General features: G+C 37.2%; 1 protein-coding gene across 2 annotated transcripts in view; it reads right to left on the reverse strand.

Annotated features, from left to right (window-relative positions):
• The window catches only part of PDE4D (phosphodiesterase 4D), a 640,379-nt gene extending 615,338 nt beyond the window's left edge, over nt 1-25,041 (reverse strand). The window contains exons 1-2 of one of the 2 annotated variants that reach the window (XM_017874239.1): nt 24,864-25,028; nt 23,739-24,434 (exon numbers count right to left, since the gene is read on the reverse strand). In XM_017874239.1, the coding sequence (XP_017729728.1) occupies nt 23,739-23,785 (47 nt within the window). In that variant the 5' untranslated portion in view covers nt 23,786-24,434; nt 24,864-25,028. Of the gene's footprint in view, nt 1-23,738 lie in introns of both variants that reach the window. The other variant, XM_017874238.1, reaches the window with a different exon arrangement.
• Nucleotides 25,042-27,435: the final 2,394 nt, after the last annotated feature.

Genomic DNA, 27,435 nt, shown 5'->3' on the forward strand with positions numbered 1-27,435 from the left:
TACAAATAAGCTCTTTTAAAAAAGATAACCATGAAGGAAATACTTCCTGAAATGGCAACATGTAAATTTGCCTGTAAAATCAGAATGCCTTAGCCAATCTTTTGAGATGTGACCAGGATGATCCCATGGGTAAGGAACCTAACCCTTTCAAACTGCATGAAAATTAGAAGACAAATGAAGATGTTATGAATGGAAATTCATTTCCAAATAAACCACTGGGATAAAATCATTAGAAAATAGCTAGTTTCAAAATCTATGATTTTCCCTCTTTGTCACTCACAATTATTTCAAATACATTCACTTTAAAGTACAATATATTCACCTCGTTAGGTTGAGTCATATTTTAGAAAATTCCTCAGAGTTTGTTTTAAGAAAACAGGACTGTTTTAAACAAAGCAGAACCTTAACAGGAAACTGATAACAGTGGCCAAGAAAAGCATCTTATTTTCTATTTTCTGTGTATTAGAAAGAAACCCTATTTCTCATTTCTCTTATGGTAACTATATCTCAGTGGAGTTGAATCCTAAGGACAATATTGTGAGATAGTTTACACCTGGCTTAACCATTCTGTAAAATCAGAGATAGTGATTAGCCCAGAGGCTCTGTCTCCCTTCCAGTGTTGCTTAGCTATTGATAAATATTAAGGTGCATGTGATTTGGCTGCTAAAATGAAGAAAGGATGTCAGAAAGCTGTTAAGTTTGCTGAATCAAACAGCACTGCCACAGGGCTCCAAGCTGGCAGGGCCCCTCTGGGCATTGCTAGGTCACCAAGGAAGTGGCTGGGTGAGGTAGCAACAGGTGTCAGATATGCCGCTGAGCAGATGATCTCAGCAGGCCTGAGGACAGAAGAGAAGGTCACCACATAAAGTGTTTAGCTGTGACCCTAGAGGAATTTCAGCATCAAAGAAATTTTAGTAGAAAAAAGTTTCAAATTTCAGTTACCCAGGGTTGAAGCAGCAGGGCTCACTGATAGAGAGAGAGAAGTAAATAAAAGCCCACGGGTTAACATAACTCTGAAATAAGAATGCAATTCTCTGCAGCCACAGTAGCCCATGGAAAGATATCCCTAACCAGTCATTCCACTGAGACATAGGGACATCGCCTGGGTGGAAAGGACCCCTACAGGATGTGAAGGAATTATAAGTGACCGTTAGTGAGTGGTCACTATGTTCCAGACACAGTTGTAAGTGCTTTATGGCCATTAATTCACTCAATCTTCACAACAACACACTGAGGTAAGTATTCTTATTTGCCTTATTGTACAGATGTAGACATGGAATCATAAAAATGTGAAGACATCAGCCCGAGCTGATACAGCGAGTACAGAGGAGAGCCAGAATATAAACCTAAGAAGCCTGTCTCCACAAACCATGCTCTTAACCACCAAGTTTCACCATCCCTCACAGGGAGAAAACTGCAGAGCAGAAAAGTTCTGGTCTTACTCCTAAAAAGAGATACATATTATATACATGAAAAGATACCAAACATGAGAACATAGAAAATGATGGATGCCAAGTGAGTGCCAAGAACTACAGAGCTGTTGAAAGAGATTCATTGCAAAATAGGTTGGAATAAGCAAGACAAACTTGGGAAGTGGATTCTTGCATTGAGTGTGAACAAGCAGGGGCAGTGTGATGTGGAGGAAGGCAGTATGTACTCTACAGGCTTTAGCTTCAGATGGGCTTGGGTTCAAATCCCAGCTCTGCCACTTACAAGTCATGTGAGCTTGGATAAGTTATTTAATTATTTGTATTCTAGTTTTCCTATCTGCAGGGATAGAAAAATGCTATTTCAAAATGATATTCATGAAGATCAAGCAAAATTAGTTATAAGCAGATCTTAGCATACCTGGTACAAGTACATACCTGGTAATAGTACACATTTAATATGTGTACTATTATTCAACTAGGGAGAGATGGAAAGGGAGCTTCCGAAGAGAGGAACAGCATGCAAAATGATAGGCAAAAGCCAGAAATAAAACTTCTATGAGCTCAGTTCAAGCTGACTAGGTAGGTCAATTTCTGCCATGAACTTGGAAGTGACAGAGAATCTCCCTTGGACACTCACTACGGGGTCTCAAAGCCATGAAGTGTTGCTATGTGGTCTTTCCAGTCAATAAATAATTTTGTCCAAACACATGAGTGGAAGAAAAAGAGATACGCGGATGGGTAAAACCCGTTCTCTTTGTGGTGAGACAATCTAGCCAGAGGGACACTCTCACCAGTTAGAGCTCTGCGTATCCAGACAAGCACAGGGAATGTGGAAGAACTGACCAGAAGAGGAGAAAACATGAATTAATTTATTAATCGAAGAAACATCTGTGAGGTTCCAAGTAGGTGGCAGGTAGGCTGAGTGTTAGTGTATCCAGTCAGGCAGGTGGTGATGACAAAGGGCCCCCAGGAAACTCCCATTTGTGTGAGTGAGAAAGGCAAGAAAACAGCATGTACAATGCTACTTGAGGAGCGGTGTTTGAAAAAGTGATGCACAGGCTGCAGGGAATGCACAGAAACTAGGGATGCAGCACAGGAGTGGGGTGAGAAGCTTCCAAGAAGAGACAAGCCTTCTGATGGGTCTCAACGGAAGAGGCGGGTCTCACCAGGCAGAGGGGTTGGGGGACATATTCTGGTTGGAAGGAATACCATGGACCAAGGTTGATGAATGAAGCAGAATGATATCTTTAAGAAACTGTAAAACTCTTTCCACCAGGAGGGTGCAGCTGGGGTGTGGCACATGAGGTTGTGAAATCAGGTCCTAAAAAGGCTGGAAGAATGTGTAGGAAGGAGATGGGCTCAGCTCAGCTCTTAGGTCTTTGTAGAAGGAAAGAGAAGGAGAACGGGTCAGGTGGTAAGACTGGAGGCCTGTACACTATTTAGAAAGGTACTGGGAAAGGCACGGTGGCTAATGCCTGTAATCCCAATATTTTGGGAGGCTGAATCAGGAGGATTGCTTGAGCCTGGGAGATCAAAACCAGCTTGGCAACATGGAAAAACCCTATATTTGCAAAAAATAAAAATAAAAAATGAGCCAGGTATGGTGGTGTGCACCTGTAGTCCCACCTACCTGAGAGGCTGAAGTGGGAGGATGGCTTGAGCTCAGGAGGCTGAGGCCACAGTGAGCCATAACTGCACCACTGTACTCCAGTCTGGGTGACCGAGTAAGACCCTGTCTATAAAAATGCCCCAAAACAACAACAAAAAACCCGGAAAGTTACTACATGGAGCCCAGAGGAGAAATAGTTGCAGCATCACTGGGAGGTGCAAGTAGTGGGGTGAAAAGGCTGTGGCGTAAGCCTCGTGAGGAAAGGCAAAGCAACTGATGCTCCTTGGCTTCAAGTACAAATGGCAAAGCACTTGGGCAAGGAAGGCCCTGGACAGTTGCTCAGGATGATTATAGCTTCAGAATGCCGAAGTGCAGCTCTGCCTATGTTTTCTTCCTCCCATCCTCTGCCACATTGTCCTTCGCCACCCTCTGGGGCACCTCCCCTCATCTGAGAATTGACAAATGGAGAGGGAGTACATGAGTAGTGGAGAGATACCAAGACAGCAGAGAATAGTGAAGAGAGGAGGAGAGGGGAAGCAAAACTTAAAAGAGACTCAAGGAAACCAGGAGTGCTTTTGCTAATGCCACTAGGAAAAAGAAATGTGAAAATAAAATGTTATATATAAATACAAACACATGCATATGTGTGGGTGGGTTAAAGAACTATACCACCTCTTAGCCAGAATGATCTTTCCTAATTAGATTAGGAAATGAAAGTGTTAGAAGACTGAATGGGTAACATTTGAATTTTCCTTCTGAAGGATGGGCCATATTTTGACTTTAGGGGAAACACAGATGGGAAGTGCATTCTTGATCTTGGAAATGTCATGACGGTCCATCACTGTCAGGGTGAAGTAAGGATCTTTAGCATGGCCACCAGAGCCTTATCTCCCATCTCTGTGCCTGCCTCCACCCTGGCTCTTCTGCTGTCTTTATATTAAACATTTGTTCATTCACCACATAAGGTTCTCTCTCTTGCCTTCTTTTTCTGGTTAATTCTTATTGATCCTTCAAATCACAGCCTGAACTACCCATCCTCAGAGAAGACATTCCTGATTTTCCTGACAAGATCAAAAAAACCCTCACCGATTTCTGAAAACCCCTCACAGATTTCTGTGTCTCTCTCCTGTAGCATCTGCTTCAGTCACAGTTTTGTGTGTGTGTGTGTGAGAGAGACAGAGAGAGAAAGAGAGAGAAAGAGAATGAGAGAGAGAGAGAATTTGATTAATGCATGTCTTCCCCAGTTAATCATAAACTCCATATGGGCAAGAACAATGTCTGATTTTGCGTCTATGAATGAGTGATGAATGCAAATAATGTGTGGCTATGGGGGCATGAGGTGTGGTCATGTAGGAAGATGATGTCAGGGTGTAGTACAAGGTAAAGGGAGTTGCAGCTAAAAAGGATGCCAACTTAATCTATTTTGACCATTTTGCTTACCCTAAGTATTCTGTTCACACTATATTTCTTCTTTCTGGACTAAGAAAAAAAAAAAGCGTGTTAGTGTGTATGTTTTTTTTTTCCTTCTAAAATATTAGACTGCCAACAAAGGCACTGTTGGGTAGTATATTTTTGTTAGCGCCCAAGGGGAAATGACTGTGTTCTTGAGCGCTCCAATTTTTATATTACATGTTTTCTGCATGAGCTTTCAACATAATGTAATAATTAAATACAAATTTGAGCTATATTAACTATTTTATACAACATGTTAAAACTGTTATCCTTAAGACATTCATTGAAAGTATGGCTCATTACTGAAAATCTATTCTTCAGTGTGTTCCTAACCATCTAGCCACCTCAAAAAGAGTTGCTTTAATAGCTGAAGCCAAATCCCTGCTTTCCTTTGTGATTACAAGGACTCTTTTGGTAAATCAGAGTATGGCCAATGTCCAGTTGCTAAAGGTGGAAACTACAAGTTACTATTCTCCTTAAGCTACCAGCAGGATACAGTAAACATGTAGTTCTGTGGTGTCTATCTAGAAAGCACAGAGATTTATAGGTAAAGAAGTCAATTTTCTTTTCATAAATATAGTTGTCTTATGGAAGGTATGCTGACTAGAAATGATGAAAGCAATAGATAAACTTAAATTGTGGAATTATCTGAGAATTTCCATTATCCATGTCCTAAGTTAACTGCAAACAACATAAAGTTGACTATATCAATTTTTATGTACAGATAAACATTTGGGATACAAATACATTTTAAAATCTTAAGAGTTTTCAGGTTAAAAACATTTTGGGGGGGGAATAATTTTCTAAGGCTTTGAGAAAAATTTAGCTTATATTTATGTATTTCAATTTCAGTAAGGATAAATGGAACAGCTCCACTGGAACTGAACAATTAAGTAAGCAAATGATGGATGGTAGTTTTTCACTGTTGGAGTGGAAGGTTATAGATAAGCAAGAGGAAGAAGCTAGAATGACCCATGTGGTAGTGAGTTAGAGTTGAAAATATCAGTATGAACTAATGTTTATCTATCTATCATCTTTCTATTTATGCTTCCTGATTGTCAGATATGTGTACATACACAGGTTAGTATACACAAATATATGTCCTTGCTCTGTCAGCCAAGAAGGCCAAAAGGAAATGACAACCCAAAAGCAATGAACACACCTATTGCTCAAATCTTGGTTTTTAATACCATTTTCCAATGAAAGGAACCTGTGCTCCTTGGAGAAATGGCTGAATCTATGATGAGGAAGGAGTTACATTGTTGATAAGCCTCAAGTATTGTGTAATGCTAGAAAGGATGAAAGTGCATCAAAACAAAACAAACAAACAAAAAACAGAAAACAAAACCACCACAATTGTGGGGATGTGTCAAAGGGACATAAGAAACAGCACCCAGTGGCCAAAGCTGGAACAATTTCACAGCAAAATGAGTATAACAGTAGTGGATTTAACTACTATGCATGAGTCCATACTGCTATACATAAATGCTGAATAATTAAATGAGGAAGAATAAGCAAATCTTCTGTGCAGAAGAATTGCAAATATTTTTTGTAGATTCTCTGCCTTCAAGGAGATGGGGTATAACACCGTCTTAAGTGTGGGTTGTTTATCATGACTTCCTTCCAAAGAGGAAGTATGAAAATAATAAAATAAGGAAAAATAATACATTTATAGTGGAAAAACCTGACCAAATCCACCTCAGTCAAGTGATCAAGATTAACATATTGAGTCATGTTGACAGTGTGATGGAAAATGGCACATTACCCTCTGTGGTCTCTCTCCCCAAAACACGAACTGCAGTCTAATCATGAAAAAAAAAAAAAAATCAGAAAATTCCAACTGAGAGACATTCTACAAAACACCTAATCAGTACTCCTCAAAACTGCCAAGGTCATCAAAAACAAGGAAATTTTGAGAAAATTCTATAGCAAAGAGAAATGAAACACGAGAACTAAATGCAATGTGGTATCCTGAGTGGGGCCCTGGAATAGAAAAAAAGAGCATTAGGTAAAACTAAGGATAAATGAATGAGTAGGGACTTAATAATAATAATGTACCAATATTGGTTCATTCATTGTAACAAAAATATCATACTCATATAAGACTTCAATAAAAGGAAGTGGGTGAGGGGTATATGGAAACTCCCTGCACTATCTTTGCCATTTTTCTGCAAATCTAAAACTGTTTTAAAATAAAGTTTATCTACAAAACCTTGAAAGCCTAGAAATTTAAAGTAAACTGGTACAATCAAATAGTAAGGCCTAATCTTACTGATTTAAGCCAATATTTAATTTTCTAACCCAAAATACAAACTATTCTTCATATGTTAACCTCTATGTCCATTTTTCCATGTCTACATTTCTTTAGAAGATCATAAATCACGCTATATATCATTAATTAGAGCCAAGTTACAATGTTAAAATTGCTAAACATATGACTCATTTAAATAAAGGTTTACTAAAAGACAGGAAACAATGTACAGGAGGTGTGCATTTTCTGCATGGTTGCATCTTTCAAGAAGACAAAGAAACGGATTAAGAATACCTTTGTTCTAAGATACAAAAAAACCACAGGGCAAAAAGTATGACATGTAAAGTTTTACACCAAACAAAAAAGAGAAAACTTTCAGCAAATCGACGTTATCATCTACTCAATGATTTTTTTTTTATCATTGCAAACAATGCATGTTTATCCATCCTTACTTCCCCACCTGGAGCAATGCAGGCCATGTCACATGAAATGCCTGTTCTGACCATTAGAACATCCAGACTCATTCTGGGGCTTAATCTCTTTTACTGCAGGTGCACCCACTTGTTACATTTCAGATTAGCAGCCTCAAAGAACTAGCCTCTTCCTAGTACCCGTCCTTCAATTACCACATCATTTTCTCTAACAATTGCAGTCTTTCAACCGTTATATATGTGACAAAGCATGAGCTTGCTTCCTCCCTTGTCATGCTCCTGAGTCCTCTTCACTTTGTCTGCAGCGCAAAAGGAAGCACAATATTCCAGCTGAGGTCTGAACGATGCAGGGTCAAGTGCACTCATTACCTCTTTATTTTGGGTTATTCTAGTTCTATTAATACAGCTCAAGATGCTATGTGAAATTTCCAAATAGGCTCCATATTTTACCTTCAAAACTGTATGGCAGATACAAATACTACATTATCTATGATTACTGTGAATGAGGTTAGCACATTATTACGTGGTTGTGAATATCATACTTGGCTTCCTGGAGATGGACTATTCATGTATCAGGGCCCTCCTGTGATGACACACAGTCAGTGGTGCCCTCAGAATGGCATATCTTCTAGCCTTGTCTTATTCTTAAAAACAAAACAAAACAAAAAACCCACATTCTTTCTTTGTTCTAGCTACACAGCTGTAAAATCAGAACTGAACATAATGGTGGGAAGAGAATACTCTTTAATCTCAGTATTTAATCTCCTGATACTTTCTGGACATCTGAAAGTATTAATACATGCATTCCCATGAGAAATATTACTGCTTATATAATAAATAAGGATGTCATACAAAATTAACAAAGTAATAATTCAAGGACACATTCGGGTGCCAAAGAATACAGTTTTCTAATTTTTACAGGAAAATATGTAAAGTAGTATAAAATTTTCATTTGTAAATTGTGCAAACTGTATTAGAAAAAAATGACTTAATGCAGATGAGAGATTTCCTTGAAATGCTCTTAAAATCCCATTATTGATCCATGTAAGTCAACTCTATCAATTCCACTGATGAAGAAATAGGTATTTTAAACACAATGCTTTCAGGAGTATACAATGCTGACAAATATACAAAAAAAGTTACAAAACTCCAAGAAAATCAAGTAATGAGTGCTAGCCAAATTTTTATCTGCACTAAGCTAACTCAGTGATATTATCATTGTCTTTAATGGAGAAAAATGAATAATGTTAATCTTTAGTGGACTTAGATTAAGTAATACAATGAATAGCTATAAAATTTGTGGATCAGAATCAGAGGAGGGGAAAAACACATTAATCAAGTAGACATGTTAACAAAATAATGGATTAGTCAGGATTACATTTGAATAAATTAGCAAAGCAAAAGAAATACATCAAAATATCTAATATCTAGTAACTTACAAGAGAAAAAATGCTATATATTTTACATACTAATTCACACACATGCCCAACAAATAACTACCGTTTCTAGTCTGCATGTGCACCATAATATGTGTAATATATGAAACAAAAATTTGCTCCTCCCTGATGTATATTGGTATGAAAATCTTTTAAGGTAACATGAGAATGAAAGAGATTCTTTTTCATGCTAGACATACAGGTTTTTAAACACATCATTTGGTTGATGTAAAGCACATTTGAAATAGGCATTAGGGACCTCAATTTAAGAACAATATATGCAAGGCTGATGTACCGGATACTTCCTAAATACTGTACTCAGTAGTTTTGGAGCACGTAGCAATGATGAATTGGTGTGAAGACTCAGGTACTGAAAGATCGTTTCCCTTTTCTTCTTGTGCCTTTTGCTTGTCTCGATTGACGCTCTGAAGAAGCCAAGGATACAGAAGGAGTGGAGAAAGCACGCAACCCAAATTACCCAAAGGAGCTGCTCATAATAAACCTGAATGAAAACAGATTTTGGGGAGAGGTGGGGGAAAGTGGCCATAATCTTCAATATTCTTTTGATGTGTTACGGCTTTCAAAGTTGTGATTTTTCTCAAGGTAAAGCTGTTTGATGCAGATAGACTCATCTGTCAATCAAACATCTTTTACTCATGGCCAGGTCAAATACTTGACTATTCTAGTAGTGGTATCAAACTCTTAGTGCCGATATAAAACAGCCAACTCACCTAGCCAGGGAAAATAAATAATAAGAAAATGAAAAAATGCACTGAGTCTTTATATCCTGTATTCAGGACACAGGAAGGGGAACATCACCCACTGGGGCCTGTTGTGGGGTGGGGGAACAGGGGAGGGATAGCATTAGGAGATATACCTAATGTAAATGACAAGTTAACGGGTACAGCACAGCAACATGACACATGTATACATATGTAACAAACCTGCACATTGTACACATGTACCCTAGAACATAAAGTATAATTAAAAAAAAAAAAGAACTGCATTTCTTTTTTATTTTGTTTTGTCATTGCTGTTTATTTGTTTTTGTTTTCGTTGTTCTGTTTTATTATCAAATAAATTGTTTTAGGTGGATAATATATAATAGCCATGTCACGCATTTCTGAAAGAACAACTTATTTCACCTGGCCCCATAAATGTAAATATTTCATAAATTCCAGAAGCTTTGGCATTCATCTACAACTGCTTTCCAGACTGCTTGCTATTTCATGATCATTTTCATGATTCTCATTTTCCTTATGGATTGAATTTGCGCTTGAAACATTTCAAGCCTAGGGAAGCAATCTTGTGAGCTGACAGATCTTATTGGGAGCAACCTTGCTCAGAATTTTGACTTCCACTTCCACTCTTATACAACAAATATCCATGTATAGACTCAACATTTGCCTAAATTTTCAAGTCTCCTTAAGAGTCACAAAAGGTTGTATCACCCTTTAAGACTGTTGCTACTACAAATGGCATAGGACACAGGATTCTAAAACCTAGTGCTATAATGGGCTGTAAGTCGGGTTAAAGAAGTGAGAATGCTGTGCTTTTAAATTCAAAATTTGGCAAGACATACCATTTTTAAATAAGAAACATGTTTTTTATTTGGATTATCCTTTTCTTATACTATCTATTATACAATCTTTAATAGTATTTAATCAGATTTTAATGAAATCTGGTACACAGGCTTTCTTTTAATTATAAACTAACAATAGTATTTACAATTTTCAAAGAACTTTCAAATATACTACAATCTTCACAGAAACCCATGGGGAAAAAAGGGGACAGAAGAGGAACTAAAATATATCAAACACACTAAGTTGAGTGGTTACCATGATTTATATATCATTCCTCTTTATGCACAACTTAGGACAAATTTCTTTCTGATCTTAACATCATAAGTAGTGTGCTTCCCTGAGCCATCAAGCTGTTTATCTAATGGACACTGGGATTTGTGTTTAAGCTTCCTGATTTACCCTGGATTCTAGGAAGCTTAGTGAGAACTTTACATTCCATCTTGCATACCCTTGGACTTCATGGTCTGCTTAACTCTTGAAAGATGGAAGGCTCTCTGCCTCCCTTGAGATCTAAACAAAATTGATTTGAACTTCCTAACATCATGACCAGTAAGAATCCCAAAACTCACCTCTAAATTTCTGATAATTTCCTAAAGGCTGGGCTCATTGACCTGCTTTGCCAACACAACACAGTTCATTTTGATTCACATGCCACTAACACCATCAAAATCACTTACTCAAGGTACTCCTGAGGCTTGAAGTAAGACATACATATATTAGTGGTCTTCCCACCGCTAGCAACTCCCTGTACCCTCCCCAAAACCCGCCACCGCTTGATCCATGGTCAGTACTGGGGAGGGATCTGTTTATGGAATATACCCACAGTTCTCAGCCTTCCCAGGGCTGCTTTTCCTCATCCTCTCCTCTCTCCTAATTTCTCTGCCTCATCTCCATCATTCTCATTGGCTCTTTAGCACTAAATTCTTCTTCTGTTATGCAGAGAAGTTTTCAACCTCAGAGCACTTGAGCACCTATCTATGGTCAAATCCTCAAGAGACTTTCTTCCTATCCCAAGGGCATGTTCAAAATAGCTCTTCTAGACCAGCTGCTGTGGCTGACTCCTGTAATCCCAGCACTTTGGGAGGCTGAGATGGTGGATCACCTGAGGTAAGGAGTTTGAGACCAGCCAGGCCAACATGGTGAAACCGCATCTTTACTAAAAATACAAAAATTAGCTGGGTATGGCAGCTTGCACCTGTAGTCCCAGCAACTCGGGAGGCTGAGCCAAGAGAATCGCTTGAAACTGGGAGGCAGAGGTTGCAGTGGGATGAGATCACACCACTGCACTCCAGCCTGGACAACAAAGGGAGACTCTGTCTCAAAAAAAAAAAAAAAAAAAAAAAATCTTCTAGCAAAGACATTTCTTTTCCTTCCTCAAGAGGATTCTGGTGCCATTTGTAAAGGTAATATAATTTTTTTCATCTATTACATACATATGTGAGTGGCAACATCATACATTATTTCTCTTTGCCCTTTCTCAATATTGTCACTATAAGTTATGCACATATAACTTTGTTGGTTATCTTAAAAGCTGCCTGGGAAAAGCCGGGGTTTAAAAATGACAAATTAATGTATTATCTCACTGAATCCTTACAATAAATCTAGGTGATTGCAACTATTGTATTTTTCTCTTATAAATGAATTAAGTGACGCTCATGAAAGGCGATTTGCTCAAAGTTAACCAGTCAGCATCAGAGTTGAATTTGAACTTAGCTCAATACATCTTTAAAGCATGGGGTCTTTCCCTTGCATTGTACTACTGCCTAAGAGAGATAGGTATGAGACCCCTCAAATGCTCTATCAAAATATACATGCCACTTCCTCTTCCTACCCACTCTTCAGCCTCCAGATTTTCTTATTACTGGGTTGAGAGAATGACGGCTGATTTTTTTCCCCCCACAAACTCTTGCGGTTATTTCTGATAAATGATACAACTGTCTTTCCTAATGACGTTCTCCAATCCTCACCATCTCCACCACACTGGGAACTATGGCTTTTTAAAACATTGAAGTTAATTTTTCAGGATGTTCTCTGACCAAAATATATATAATGATATAGTTATTGATACTCTTTCATAATAAAGCGAGAATAAAACCTCATTCTATACATATATAGTGTGATTATAGCCACTATGCTAAAGAATTGATATATTTAAAAACTCAAATATAGGATATGTATGCTGGAATAATGAGAGAAATTAATTAGTACTGATAATATTAATAAAAATTATCATCTCTACAATAAGACTAGAAAGGAGGAGGCCAGATGAGGCAGAGCTTTATGCTGTATTTTATATATAATACAAAGCTAGTACATTTTCTTGGCAACTGAAGAGATATTAGGGAGATGATTTTTAAAGCTGAGTTTGACAGTAAAAGATGTATAAAAAGAACAAAGAGCCACACGTAGAGGCTGGTCTACGTCTGAAGACCACATCATGTACTGTGATGAAAAGTAATTAAAATGAAACATCAATGTTATAGATGCAGAAAGGGGCATAATCAAGCATCAGAGCCAGCTGTGGAGATAATTTACAGACTTTTGTCTTACCAGCAAGATAAAACATACACATCTTCAAGGAAAGAAAGATTCCTATATGAAAGTGAATGAGCTAGTTACTAGTTTTGAAGAAATAGTGTCTTAGATAAGGTGATTTATAGCAATAGCATTTAGATTTTGCAGATACCCACAATTCGGCAGGATGACTGCTTCTGCAAATCCAGTTCAACTCTCCCAAGTGCCAGAAACCAAGACATGTGTGAATTATTTATGCTCAAGATGACAATTTTTATAGAAATCTTATCTATCCCCCCAAAAACATGGACTATCACCTAAAAACCTGAAATTAATATTAAAAGCCATAAATTCTCAGGACACAATTCTGGAAAAGTAATGTTTACTCTAAAATATTTTATTGAGCACCTACTATGTGTCAGGCACTGTGCTAAGAACTGAGAATCTAATGAAGCAGGGCCTGAGTAAGACAGTCATAAACAGAAAATCCATCCCGTATAAGGTAGGCACTGACTCAACATGGGAGGGCACATCAGGCGATTCTTGCTGAGGCTTGAGAGATGCAGAGGAATAAACTATCCCTCATAATTCAAACTTAACCCAAGGTATTGTCCCTGTATTTACTGAACAAGAATGTGATATAGAAGTGGCAGTTTAGACCTCCAAGCAACCTGTAGTTAATGGGTAAGATCTAGGTTGGAACTGGCCTGCCACTGATTACCCTAGGCAACCTGGTTAACCATTCACAGCTAGTTGCCTAATCTGTACTACAACAATATTTATTGGATACTTACTGAGTGACAGGTGTTCTAAGCACTAGACTGGTTTTCTCATTTAATCTTCACAGCAACCCTATGAAATGAGAACTATTTATTGTCCCTAAGTTACAGATCATGGAGAGGTTAGATACGTGACCCAAGGTTGCACCCTTAGTAAGTAGATAACAAGCCCTTGCCACAGACTTGGGGGATGATTAAGTAAAATAATGTCTATGGAAAAATTATTCTACACCTGGAATGGATAAACTTTTAAATGTGATAGTTATTATCTTTATTATTTTTTATAGCACAAGCCCCCTACCTTATCTCAAAACATAGAACAATAACATTATTTGAAAAATATAAAAGGTTATTTAATTAAAATTTCCCCTGACAATTTAATTTTGTTTATCATTCTTTTCTGTACACACAATTATTTATTAAGAAAAAAATTTAAAAGTACCTATTAAGTACAACACTACGCTGGGTATTGTGGTATAAAGTAGAAGAAAGTAGTCAAAGTGGCTACTGCAATGAATAGAACAGATTTTAATGTTACTACCTGGTCTCAGAGGCTAGCTTGGTCTCAAAAAGTTCTTCAAAGCAAAAGGCTATGTGCAGTGAAGACCTCACAGAATGTGGCCACCCTTTCAAATGATGACATCCTGAGGCAACTTAGCATTTACCCACTCTCAAAAATCAAATCTGGCATGGATTATTTTCTGAAAAATAGGAGTCTTCCCACAAATATTTTCTTCTTTTAAAATTTACACACCCAAAGGTTTAAGACTCCAATGCTTTACTTTAGGACTTGTAAGACGTCTCTTTCACTGATCTCAATACCACTGTGGTTTTCCCAGTTTGCCCACTGTCAGCTTGCTAGCTTTCCTTTCTTCTCCAGAATGTCAAGGGACTCTCCATCATTATGCCAATTATTTGTTTTAAACTTACTGAGCAACCCAATGACAGGGTTCTTAAGACTGAGAACTTCATACCATGTTATTTCCTAAATTCCTTAAATAACATTCCTTAAATGTTATTTCCTTAAATTTCCATACCATGTTATTTCCTTAGAATATATGAAAAAGGAAGGGCCTGAGACCTTTATCAAGAGAAGAGTTGGGAAGATATGAGAAATGTACAGACTGTATATGGAATATGTTTTCTTAAATACTTAAATACTGTAGATATCAGCATTAATGGGCATAAAGTTGCTGTCTTCCCCATGAAAAAGGCTGCCATTTAAAGTTAGGTTTTGTGGAGAAGGAATTAAGCAAAATACCCAAGGTAGACAGGCTAAGGATTTTCTATAGTAGAGGCCGAATACTTGAGAAATGCATCAGAGCTCAGGCCTGAAGTCATTTGTTGATTAATGTGTGATTTCTCTGCATTACCTTTAATGGAAGAACAATTATGCCTGAAGAAGACAGAAATGAGTAAATTAACTAGATAAGATATAAGATCATAGATTTTTATAGCACCTTAGTGATCAGTTAAGTCAACCATCTCATTTTCATATTTAGAAAAGAAAAATATGGAAACTCAAGGGAGAGGAAGGATGGAGTTCCCTGACAAGTGACTAGGAGTTCTTAGAATCTTATTTAGAGTTTTAGAGCCACAGCAAAAATTCTACAAAGAAAGCTCTTTATAACGTGGTGAGCACTGAATGCTGACAATAATAGCGGAAGCTCTGCTGAGGTGATTAGAAGAGATGAAAGGAATTCATAATATCGGCTAAAGTCACAGTATCCTCCAGGGTTTATTCTCATGACCTAGAAAATTATAAGGCTATTTAATAATATCCCTTAACTTACATACTTTATTTGTCATTTTCTCCTATTTATCTTGGAGACATAAAAGAGAATTTAAATGTGTAAATATTTAAACTGGGTTATATCAGTTCTGGTTAAAGTCATATTATGTTTCCTTATTTCCAGTACATTTCTCAGAGACTGGTGACACTTTCAAGTAAGCTTCATAGCGGTTTTGAAGAAACTTTTGTAAAAGCAGGTTACATATATATGGATTTGTGACATTCTAACATAAACCACAGAAAGGTTCCTATTAAAAAGGGAGCAAAGCTGAATCATTTTGCCTTTTCTTCCCACTGTGATTTTTATTCATTTGAAGATAAAATTCAAAGCAAACATCTTAAAGCTTCTGTTTGTCACCCAAGAGTTATTTCAAGGCAGCATAGGAAATCTCACATTTTCAAAATCAGGTCATGAAAATGGAACTGCAGTCTAATTAATATGTTCATAAAACAGTTTCCACCACTACCAAATAAAACAACAACAATTAAGATCAACTCTGCATTCTTTGGAATCCCAAGAAACACAATCCATAGGAGAAATTCTCATCACAAAACAGTTTCAAATTTAATAATTGAGAATTGTAACATTTCTGTCACATCTCTACTCATTTCCCCCGACATAATACTTTGTGTATATAATTTCTGAAGGAGAGTAAAACGTCCTTTATTGACTGGATACATTCATTCAACATCACTGACCTTTTTCCAACTTGTTTGACTCTCTTGTACTCTCTCTTCAATAACCTTTCCAATTCCTCCTAGTAGCTGTTCCATCATCTTACTAAGCTCCTTCACCTGCTTCTCCTTTGTCCCCTTTCTGAGATGTGATCTTGAATTCCATTTAATACTTCCCAGAGAAAACACAGGGCATAAAACAAAAAATCCCTCAGGCGTTCCTTCCACCTACCTAATCTCCACATTATCTGCATTCTCCCTCCTTTCCTCCCTCCTATCTCAGAGGGTGTCATGTCCACAGCTTCCCAGCTCTATACCAGAATAATTCCTTAGGGAGGTGCTTCCTACTCTTAAAAGTACTTGGTGTTCTTTACTAGCTACTGTGCTTTTCTCCTCTCCTTCTCCTCTGTCCTCCTCTTCTTCTCCTCCTCCTTCCTTCTTATGCAAAATTTTGAAAGAAGTAGTTTGCACAACTTTTCTCTGCTTTTATTACTCCTGAAATATAACTTACCCCCAGACACTCCCTTAAACCACTCTCTGATGTATTAGCAGTAACTACTAATTCCCAAATCCATCAAATATATTTTCACTTTGAAACTTAAGGTATTTGGATCAAGTCAGTTAAGTTGTTTCTCCTTCTGACTCCCGTAACACCTTGCATATATCTGTATTAATATGTTCCATACTATACTGTAATTATTTGTTTCTGTGGCTGTTCTCCTTATTAGTTTGAGTATCTCCAAGGCAGGACTCTTATCACATTCATCTGGGCATCCCCTATGAATAAATAAATAAGAGTCTTCCACCTGTTCCATTATAGTTCACTAACCATGACATTTTTCAGCAACTCAGATATTGGGCTATATTATAACTAAAATGCTTCTTTGACTGGCAAGTAGATCTGATTTCAGATAATACTAATATTCTTTACTTGCACACAAAATAAAGTTTAAAGACATACAATTAGTTGAATATTTTGAAGAAAGTAATAATCGTGGCAGCAAAACCTAAAATGTGGATGATCTTTTACTGTTGGCAAAGCATTCTCAAAACCATTTCATCTGTCACAAAGTAAAGCTGGAGCCCTTATCAAAGCAGGACCAGAGATAGGCAGTTTGAACAGGGCTCAACAACGCCCCGCAGAGATGGTGAATAGAGTTGAATTCATCTATACTCCACACACCAAGTGTGTACCCAGAGGAAAGGGTGATTTTTGCTTTGGACATAGGCTCTGTCCATTCACCAAGTACTGTAGTTTGCATTTCTACTTCATCTGTTCAAAGTGTGGCACCTTTCCTAACACATTGTCCAGGAGGCACTTTTTACTGAAAGGATCCTATAGGGCACAGTGAACTTGGAAACATAGAGTTCACCACAAATTCCTTTTAAATTTCTCATTCTGAGAAAACAGAGAAAGAGCTGCTGATACAGTCTAAGTATAGGTCATTGTTCTGATATTAAAGGGAAGAGTTTCTCAAGGAAAGGCTATTCACATTCACTAGGCATCCTACATACTTAGCCAGGTTGCTAAATAACAGGGTAAATCTGCTTATTTTCTCTGGTCTACTGATAATCTAATTTTCAAAAAGATCCATAAACAAGAGTGCTAAGTCATCTGCCACAAGAACAATATGGTGAATTTAAAAGACATTGGGCTCTAAAATCAGGCCAGACCTGGTTTTGAGCTTCCCTAGCAATAGATACGTGAACTTCAGCAAGCTATCTAATCTCTGTGAGCATTACCTTCCTCATCTGCAAACAGAGATTGGATGAGAAATTCTCAGAAAGTTATATTGCCATTCAAGGATGTAACTTATGTGAAAACATATGGCACGCAGAGGAGTGTTCAACAGTGTTGATCTCTTCCATGAAGAATACGATAGTTACACAAGAGATTGTGGCATATCATTGTCAACATTCTAATACATTTTTCTTCTTTTATTGTTTCGAGACAGAGTCTTGCTCTGTTGTCCAGGCTGGAGTGTAGTGGCATGATCATGGCTCATTGTAGCCTCAACCTTCTGAATTTAAGAGATACTCCCACCTTAGCCTCTCTGAGTAGCTGGGACCACAGGCATGAACCACCATGCCTGGCTACCTTTAAAAAAATATACAGAGAGACAGGGTCTCGCTACTTTTTTCAGGCTGGTCTCTAATAAACTGTTGTTACTACCAATGTGCCGTGAGATTTTCTTTAATAGCCTACTTCTTAACATGAAGTGGGTAAATATCTTCTGTGATAGTTTTCAACAGTGGTAAAAACTCAAGGAGCTTTCACAAGGTCACACAAAACATTAACGTTCCAGAAGTTGAATTAGATACCTGGAGTGCTTTTTTTATTTTTTATTTTTTTTTTTTTTTAGTTTATTTATGTTTCCAGCCAACAGCCTGATTATGTAGACTCTAGATTATCTATCTTTGAAATCATATATAGAGAGACATATATGTATAAATTTTACACAACATAATCCCTAGTTGCAATATAATGTCTTGGTTATGTTTATAGGCTGGTACTTCTCAAACAACAGGAAATGTCATCTAATAGTCCATCAAGTTATGAGCAGTTGCAGCAGTTATGGCTTGGAGACATTATTGAGCTACTGCAAAAATGTGGATAATGCTATAACTAGACAGAGTATTAATGAGCATTAACGTTTGTGGGATATGATTGAAAGAGGAGAGAAAAGGATGAGGGATTTTTTAAAAAAGGAACATTCGACCTATGGCAAGTAAAAAACTGGTTGTTTAGTTTTTTTGGGTTCTTCTTTGCATCTCAGAATTTGAAACTATTTTCCATTTTCCTTTACTTGCCTATTTTTCTCTGAACCCAAATACGTCAACATTAGTGTAAGTAACTCAATAATAGTCAACTAAAAGGAAGAAGCAAAAAGGAGTGGAAAGTGAAGAACTTAAAAGAAGCCAAAACATCATACATGCTCAGTAAATAATTTTCATATGATGAGGAATAATTTCTTAATTTTTTCCTTTTGTAAGATTTCTAAGACCTCCCTGGCTTATGTCACTCAGTCCTCTGAAGATGTAACCTCACAGCGATTTAAAGTGCACAAACTACGTTACTGTAACAGAAAGGTTGCTAGAACTAAAGACTACTTTTCATTTCCATAAGTTGTAAGCACATTGATATTACTCATAACAACTTTGCTCCTCTATCATAGCATTCTTAATCAAATTATTTTTAAAAACACTAAAACATAAAAATAAACATTTGTATCTTCATTTTTAAATTCAAAGGTATTACTAGAAAAAATTAAGGGGCATACAGCTGAAGACAGTAAAATAGAAAGCCAAGAGAAAAGTTTTATGTTTAATAGGATCGACATCTCCTATAATGGAAAATCTTTGCTACATTATATCTAAGCCTGAATTTCTGCCTTAAACAATGGCTGACTTTATTATTGAGCCCTAGGGATTTGTGAATGAGATGAGTTTGTATAATTATGAGCTCCATCTAAACTTTATTGGTCCTAAGTGTTTACAAGTAAATTGTATGTGGCCCTAACAGGAATTCAGAGTTAAGCTAGGAGTCTGGTATTTATATTTTAGAATTTCTGGATAGTTCTGTAACCCAGAGGAAGAGATGTTAAAGAAGCAAGGTCAGCTATTACCTGCAATTTCACTGGAAAACAAGCAGACACTGCAATAATTTTAAGTTGACTAAAACGAGCAAAGCTCCATTATCTTAAATGAGACTTGATACGTCATTTCCTTCAATGTATACATAGTCATCAAACTCAATATTGCTCCCACCCACTAAAATTCTAATAAAATAAAATGTATTGGTCAAAACACAAACTCTGGAAAATGCACTTCTGGATTGAGTTTCTGTAGTTTCAACGTATGAAGAGAAGAAAACCTTAAAAGATGAAACTCTATGAGGCTAGATAGGAAGGATTATCTTTTCTTTAGAAGGCAGGCCATCTTGCCTTTCTCTGAATATACATTCATTATATTCATAGACTTAAACATATATACATGCAAATTATGAACATATATATGAACATATTATCAATATACTGATTTATATCTTGCTTCATTCCATAAAGGATTTAGATCAAAACAGAATAAAATAATATGAGTTAGTTTATGAATTGAATGCTTGGTCTATAGAGGAACAATCAATTAACTTTCTAGACTAAACCTTATAGAAACTGATACCTGGAAAAGGACAGTCTAACAAAAGAATTCAGGGTCCTAGAAGAAGGAAAAAAGATGCCTCCATGTTGACTGAAAGTGCTACAGTCATCTCATTTTGTCTCTTCACTGGAGTTACCTCTCAGTATCACAAAGACAGTTTAAAACATTTAGATGTCCTACCTTTAAAAATTAAACCCTAAGCACCAAATAAGCAAATCATTAATCACCTTCCACAATCACTAATCCAAATTCTTCCTCTGGTGTCGTCAGAGGGGCCCTCAATGGCAGCATTCCACAGCCTCTCCTAGCCAGGGCTTTCAGTTTCTATCTTCCACTGTCCTTTTAGCCATTTGAATCCATCATTAAAAGGATGCAAAGGTATTTAAATAAAATGCCCTCCTAAATTGTTCAACTGTGAAATTCAATTGCATTCAATATAGCCTTAATGTTTCTGGCATGAAATTATAGTATTTTTACAAATAAGATTATAAAAACTTATTATATATATTTTAAGTAAGGCAAAAAGCTGAACATGTTAGTCACACTGTGTTATGTCATGTTAGACCCTGGCATGTGATTCCAGGTCATAATGCTTCTAAAGAATCCCTGTTAATTGCTGCTAGATGAAATTTGAATTCCTAGAAAGCTGACTTGCATTTCCCTTCTTTCAACCATGCCATACTTGTTCCTGAATGCCAGGCTCTCCATTCTCACAACTAGCCAGAAGAAAAAATAAGAAGAGCTATATAGTACTTATCTATCCAGTGAGGCAAACCCTTATCTTTGTTTGGCTTGGCAGTAAAAAGGCTGAAAAGTGTAATGGAAAGAAGCCTTCGCAATAAAATCCACCAGAATATATTTCTAATGTAGCTTCAAAGAAGAAAGACACATTCTTCATACCACTCTTTTACCACTGAAGGGGTAGTGTTCTATTAAGCCAAGTAATAGGACCACTTATTAACTTTAACTCATAACTGATAGACGGTGAATTTGTAATACTATTGCTCAATAATCAACACACCAGCCCTAGGGCAGGAGGATGAGAGTCCAAGTAGGGACTGTGTGCATAGGCTTCTATTTCAATCACTACTTCTGGTAAACTTTTGAAGACTACCCTAGACCTCCTGTGTCTCAGCTCTTTCTCATTCTTGCTATCCTCAAAAAGCAGGATAGAAAGAGGACCAGCACATGCCAAGTCCTGCCTCTCCAAAGGGTATAGAGCCTTTCTAGACACAAGCTAGGGCTCGTGAAACCAAAGCACGTATCTCTTTTACAATGTTTATTATTCCTTAGCATTGGTTTGTTGCCAACTTTTGATCTGCCCCTTCATGAAGAAAAGGACCTAAATGTGAGAATGAGGATAGGGGGAGTCTTTGGAGATGAAAAGAGCAACTTGGCAAGCCCTTTATTCTAAGCACGATAATTCATGAGCCTGAAATCTCACCCTACACGGGATCTTACAGTAGGACAAAGGGAAAGAAGGTTTTCTGTCAACAAACCCCTAGAATCTCTTACTGCAGTATTGGAAGGGGAGGCTATAAATAAGAGGAAAACAACAACAATTGGGAAAGTCAAGAATCAAGCACAAAATTAATTAGGTCACCTGGAAAAAAATCACCACCTCCTTCCTTTGAGTCCAACATCATATTAATGAATCCTTTTAAGAGGCCCGGAAAGAGTAGTTATACAGAGCATTAACATTCTACATTGGTTCAGTTTGGTCACAACAACAACAACAGATTGGTACGGCATGCAGTGAAACAGATGAAGGGTTACCTAGTTCCAGGCACAAAAGAAAACCACCAGGACTCTCAACTTCTCCATTCAGCTTTCAAACATATGTGTTACAGATCTAGAGGAGCATGAATAAGCAAATTTGCATTCTTTCCAAAACTACAGAGTTGAATAGCTTATTTCTTTCTAGTCGAAAGTATAGGTGAGGCTAATGCAACAAAAAGTGGTTATAATGGCAGACATTCAAAGAGTACATGGATCCTATGTATTACAACACAAACAAATGGGCTCAAACAACAGAACTTAGGTAGAACAAACACTGTTGCTTTGTAGCAAGGTACACTTGATAGAAAGAAGACTGGTAATTTCCCCTCCCAAGCAAATCTTAAGAGGTATAAAATGAACTTTGAAGAAAAGCACAAGACATAGAAGAAAAAATACTGACAAATGCCTACTATGTGCCAGGAACTGTTTCCAGGATCTTTTAATCTCAAGATTAAAGACTATTGATGTGAATTTGTCTGTAAGAATAACGAGGACCTCACTGCTGATGCCTGACCCTCGCCAACAGAACAAGCAGGGCGATGGCACCAAGGCTCCCCCTGACTAGGAAACTCTGGTGATGCAGTTGGAAGTGGGCCACCGAGGTTTGCAGGCATGTCACCCAAGCATTCTAGAGACTAGGGATAGTAGCTCTGGTCAGCAAAAAAGGTAGATACGCCACAGCATCGACTCTGGATGGATCTGGTGATGTTAGAAAATAAGCACCTGCATAGAGTGGGAGAGGATGTCTCCCATCCTTCTCTGCAATGGATTTTTTAGCTGAAAGCCAAAAACTCTGTAACAAACCAGCAGGTGATTTTGGTGGTACCTTAAGCTCTCAGGGAGCTTTCGTTTGAGACACTGTCATAAAAGCAGTTGGAAAACCTTCAGAAACCTATATTTAGATATCTATTATTCATCCAGAGTCCAGCCAGAACATTTACCTGAAAGATATGCTTTCAAAATCAGACGCACTGCATATCCAAAACAACCCATGTTAGCAGACACAAAGCCTGAACATGTGCCTTTATTATGCATTGACAAAGTTTCTATGAAAGTCGGAATCCAGCTGACCCAAAAGGTATGGCAAAAACAAGCAATTTTAAAGTAATGACCTTTTGCTCTTATAAATACCCTCAGCAATGAGTTCCTATATACATTTAGTCATAAACTCCAGCAAGAAATGGCACATGATATCACACGTCCAGGGACCTTAATGTATTGCATTGAACCTTAATATATGACCAAATATCAAGGCACTAAGCAAGTTCTATGAGAGCCTGAGCACTTCCTGATTCATATGTTAGAATTCTACTAGAATTCTACTGGTTCGTTCTGGTAGAAATATTTCTTGAATAGCTAAAATATTCTTAACTGTGAGGCACCAACACATTTTCATATTATTTTAAAATTGAGTCAACATTCTGTTTCCCTTAACCTTCTTTTGGAAATTCAGACAAATTGATATGAGATATCAGAAATTCATGTGTGCCCTTCCCCAGGGAATTTTCAAATAAAAATAGCAAAACAACAAAAAACAAACCCTAAGCCTCACCTTTTAAAAAATTTATTAAATTGTTGCCATTCTCAAAGTTTTTTTCTTCCTCCATGAAATAATAGCAATTTAAATGTTCTCAAGTCCTCACACTTGACTTATCTGGGGATGCTTCATATTAACAAAGTAATTTTTATTGCATAACCATTACTTTCTCAGACAATATTCGGTTTTGCACAGTTTACTTTTCATTTTCACTTGATACCAATACTATAGTTCAAGACAAATCCTTATCTGGTACCTGTCATGGAATTTTATAATTCTGAGTTTTACAAACTGAAGGGAATATTGATTACTCACCATATCCAGGAATGCCTTCTAAAGGGAAAATTATTCACGTGCATCATGTTCGCAGATCTTCTGTCATTAATATTTTTCTTGTCTCCTATGTTACATGTAGTGATTTTTACAGATGAATTCCAACTCTCTTGTTTAAGCAGCTATCATGGGCAATTATTGCAACAAGTATTGAATTCCAAAAGAAAACACAAAATTTCCCCCCACCAATAAAAAGAGATTCCAGTTACAAAAGGCCTTCCAGGATTTGAAAAAAGAAACATCACAGAGCACTGCAGGTACGGGTCCATCCATTTAGGTTCCACTAGTTAGTCCACACACTAAAATAACCAGTTCAACTACTAATCCTAAATGGTGGCAAATATTGTCCTGGTAAAATCTAACCGCCTTGAGTGTAAATTAATGCATCCTTAAGAAAGGACTCTGGAATGTGGGAAGAAAGGCGTCAAAAGACAGTTTCTTGATATCCTTGTTAAAGAAGTGTTAGAAGGGAAATGGAAAACTTCAGGTTGCTTTGCCATGCTGTCCTTTAGAAATGAATATTGCTTTTTCTTCTTTCTTAGGCACATATTCATGTGTGGTCACTTTAACGCAGTGCTACCTTCTGAGACGTGTCGGACAAAGGCCTGGGCAGAGGGGCTACAAACCATGTATCACCAAAGCCAACTTCTTTCCCAGATTTCAGAATTGCTGGTTCAACTGCAAAAGTAGGAAGGCAACGAGTAATTTCTGCTTTGCAGGACAAGATTACCATTAACTACCATCATGACTTCAGAAGGTGCTGTCACGATGAAATTCCTTTCTGCTGCCTAACCCCCATAATAAGGCTGACTGTTCTCTTTAAGTAAAATGACTAAGCTATTGATCTTTTCACTGCAGAATCCCCTTTAATTTGTTATTATCAAAACCATGTGGGAGCGTTTCATATTTTGCCTTGGAAAGAAAATGAATTTCACAGCTGCAAGTCAGACGTTGTCTAAGAATTTCTTCCCCCGATGTCTTTCTTTTCTCTTTTTTTTCCCCTCTCTCTATCTCTTTTTTCACCCCAAATTCAGTTTTCCAATAGGTGTCATTTATTCTGATGCTCTGACATCTTCTGAAAGATTCTCATGCCCAAGCTATACAGACCTTGCATGCTTTTAAAACACAATGGCAACAGGCTCCTGCTGGAGTCCCCCAGCGCCGAATTTCTAGCAGAACCTTTGGAATCCTCGCAGCCGCCTTGTCTGCCCTGGGCTGTGCCGCCCCAGCTCTGATCAGCTCAGGACACTTGCAGGTTCCGTGGTACTGTACATTAACTCTGCAGCAGCCTGGCTCGGCTGCAGAGACTGCTGTCTGACAGGGGATGTGCTGGCGTCAAGGGGGCCCTCTAGGTGGGTTCCCAGACATTGCAGAGCCGCACACTCCTTGCTAGCCTCCAAGAAAGAGCAAGCAAAAGGGGTTAAAGGAATAGCTCGCTCTGGAAGAGCAGATTTCTTTCAGTAAGTAATTACCAGGCAAGAAAAGCTAAACAAGGAGAAGCCTGTAAAACACCTCGCAGGGAAATTACGCCTTGAACAAATACGGAGGGAGGATTTTTTGTTTGCTTGTTTTCCTTTTTACCCAATGGAAAAAAAAAAAGGGGAATAAAATAAGTCCAGAGATAATTTGCAAATGATAGAGTTTGGTGGATTTGACTCTTTAGAAAAAGAATACTGGGGTGGGGAAGCCTTGCTTACTTGATGATTTGTAACCATTTAGCTGCAGATGACCACATGGTGATTTTTGGACAGGAAATCCTATGGAAGCCAGTTCTGCAGAAGTCAGTTATACTTCAATTGCAATTGCGCATGCCATAAAACTGCTCGTTTGATTAGGGGGTGTGTAGATATGAGGAATGCTGAGATAAAACGTTGCAATCCCTATCATTGATGTTTTGTATTTCCTCATGCTTGCTCCTTTGTTGCAAAAATTCTGTTCAATAATCCCCCAAAAGCACCCCATCACTGTTGATGCCATTTTGGAGCAAGAATAAAATAGTAAACTCTTGTAATAGTAGGTTGGCACTTAAATGGTATTTGTTTGAAATCAGTGGGAGAGAATGGACTTTGCAGTAGAAGTATACTCAACATTAATGTACCACTTTTAACTTAGGTATTTAAAAAGCCTATTATGCAATTGCTTAATATTAAATGGAATACTGGCAACACTTAATATAACATGCTATTATCTTCACTTAGGATTTCCCCAGTGAGGTCCTGTCATTGCAGAATATATTACCCAAGATTGGGTTGAGGGCATGTCCCATAAATTCAAAACCTAGTATAAAGAAAACTAATCTTAAAAACCACCATAATTTGGGGAATTTTCATTTTGATCAAAAGATGATCCTAATAGGAGTATTCCTAGGAGGAAGAAGAACTGGGTGATTCCTTAAAAGCAATTTGGACTTGGAGGTTCAGAATGATGCCACTGCACCATAAAAGAATCTTGAGAATATTTGTTGAGATTTCCTGTAGCCTAGGCAGTGTCCTCATGACCTCTTTTGGCTAAAAGGACCTACATCTCTTCCATAAGGTCATTTGTAATCTGGCCCAGAAAACTTCAGCCTACATTGTTTTTAACAAGCTTTGAATGTTTTGAATGAAGTAATTAAAATTTTGATACTATATTAGATATTTAAATATTATTATTTAAGAGCTAGGAACATTTATAATGCCCCAGGTCCCATTCTAAGAGAGTTACAGTATTACCCCATTTAATCTACACAACAACACTATGAGTTAAGGACTGTTACTAGCCCTGTTCTCCAGACAAGGCTATTGAGGCACTCAGATATTAAGCAGCCTGTCTGAAGTTAAATATCTAGTGATTCACTATCTGAATCAAGGAAGTCTGGCTTCAGAGCCTGTACACATTACCACAATATTCTAGCACCTCTATAATCATAATGCCACCTTGTTATACTTTCATACTTTCTAAAATATTATTGTTATATGTATTATTTTAGCATCATAGAATTATGCTGAGGAGATTAAGAAATTTATTATGCCCATTTTAGAAATGCCAAAAAGGTTGTATTTGTTCATTATCAGGCATCCTGTGAGCAGTAGACCTGGAAGAGAATTCAAATTATTTGACTCTGGTTAGTGATCTTTGATAATGACGATGATAATGATGGGTTTTAATTATTTTAAAACTAACATTTAGTCCTTATACAAGAGAGTAGGTCTCCATGGAAAGTAGCAAATGCAAATATTTTTTTTAAAGATGTAAAAATATATTTTCCTTTGTAATGAACATCATTTATCTGACATTATTTTCTTAGTCCATTCTATTCTACTCTGTTCATATGTCAAAGTGTCACCTATGGGTGATAGGATAGTAAGACTATCTCTGAGTCTTTCTCCACTACCACATAGTCCAACATCCAATACTTGTTAGCTACATTTCCAATTGTGGGCAATGATATAAGCAAAGCACTTTATAAATAAAATACAAATGATTTGGTCATTACACTACTATATATACTTAAACTAAGGGGATATTTTAGCTGAATATTTTAAAGTGAATTTTCCTTGGATTTTCATTTTATTTTATACATGTAACTATCTAGAATAAAGTCTAACAAATTAGAACAAAAGGAAACACAACTGAGAAACTATGATAAATAACAGAAAAGCCAAATTTCTGCTTGAAAGATAGCAAAGAAAAAAAGTAA

This window comes from Rhinopithecus bieti, unplaced genomic scaffold (assembly GCF_001698545.2).
Source record: "Rhinopithecus bieti isolate Rb0 unplaced genomic scaffold, ASM169854v2 scaffold_6513, whole genome shotgun sequence".
Lineage (NCBI taxonomy): Eukaryota > Metazoa > Chordata > Mammalia > Primates > Cercopithecidae > Rhinopithecus > Rhinopithecus bieti.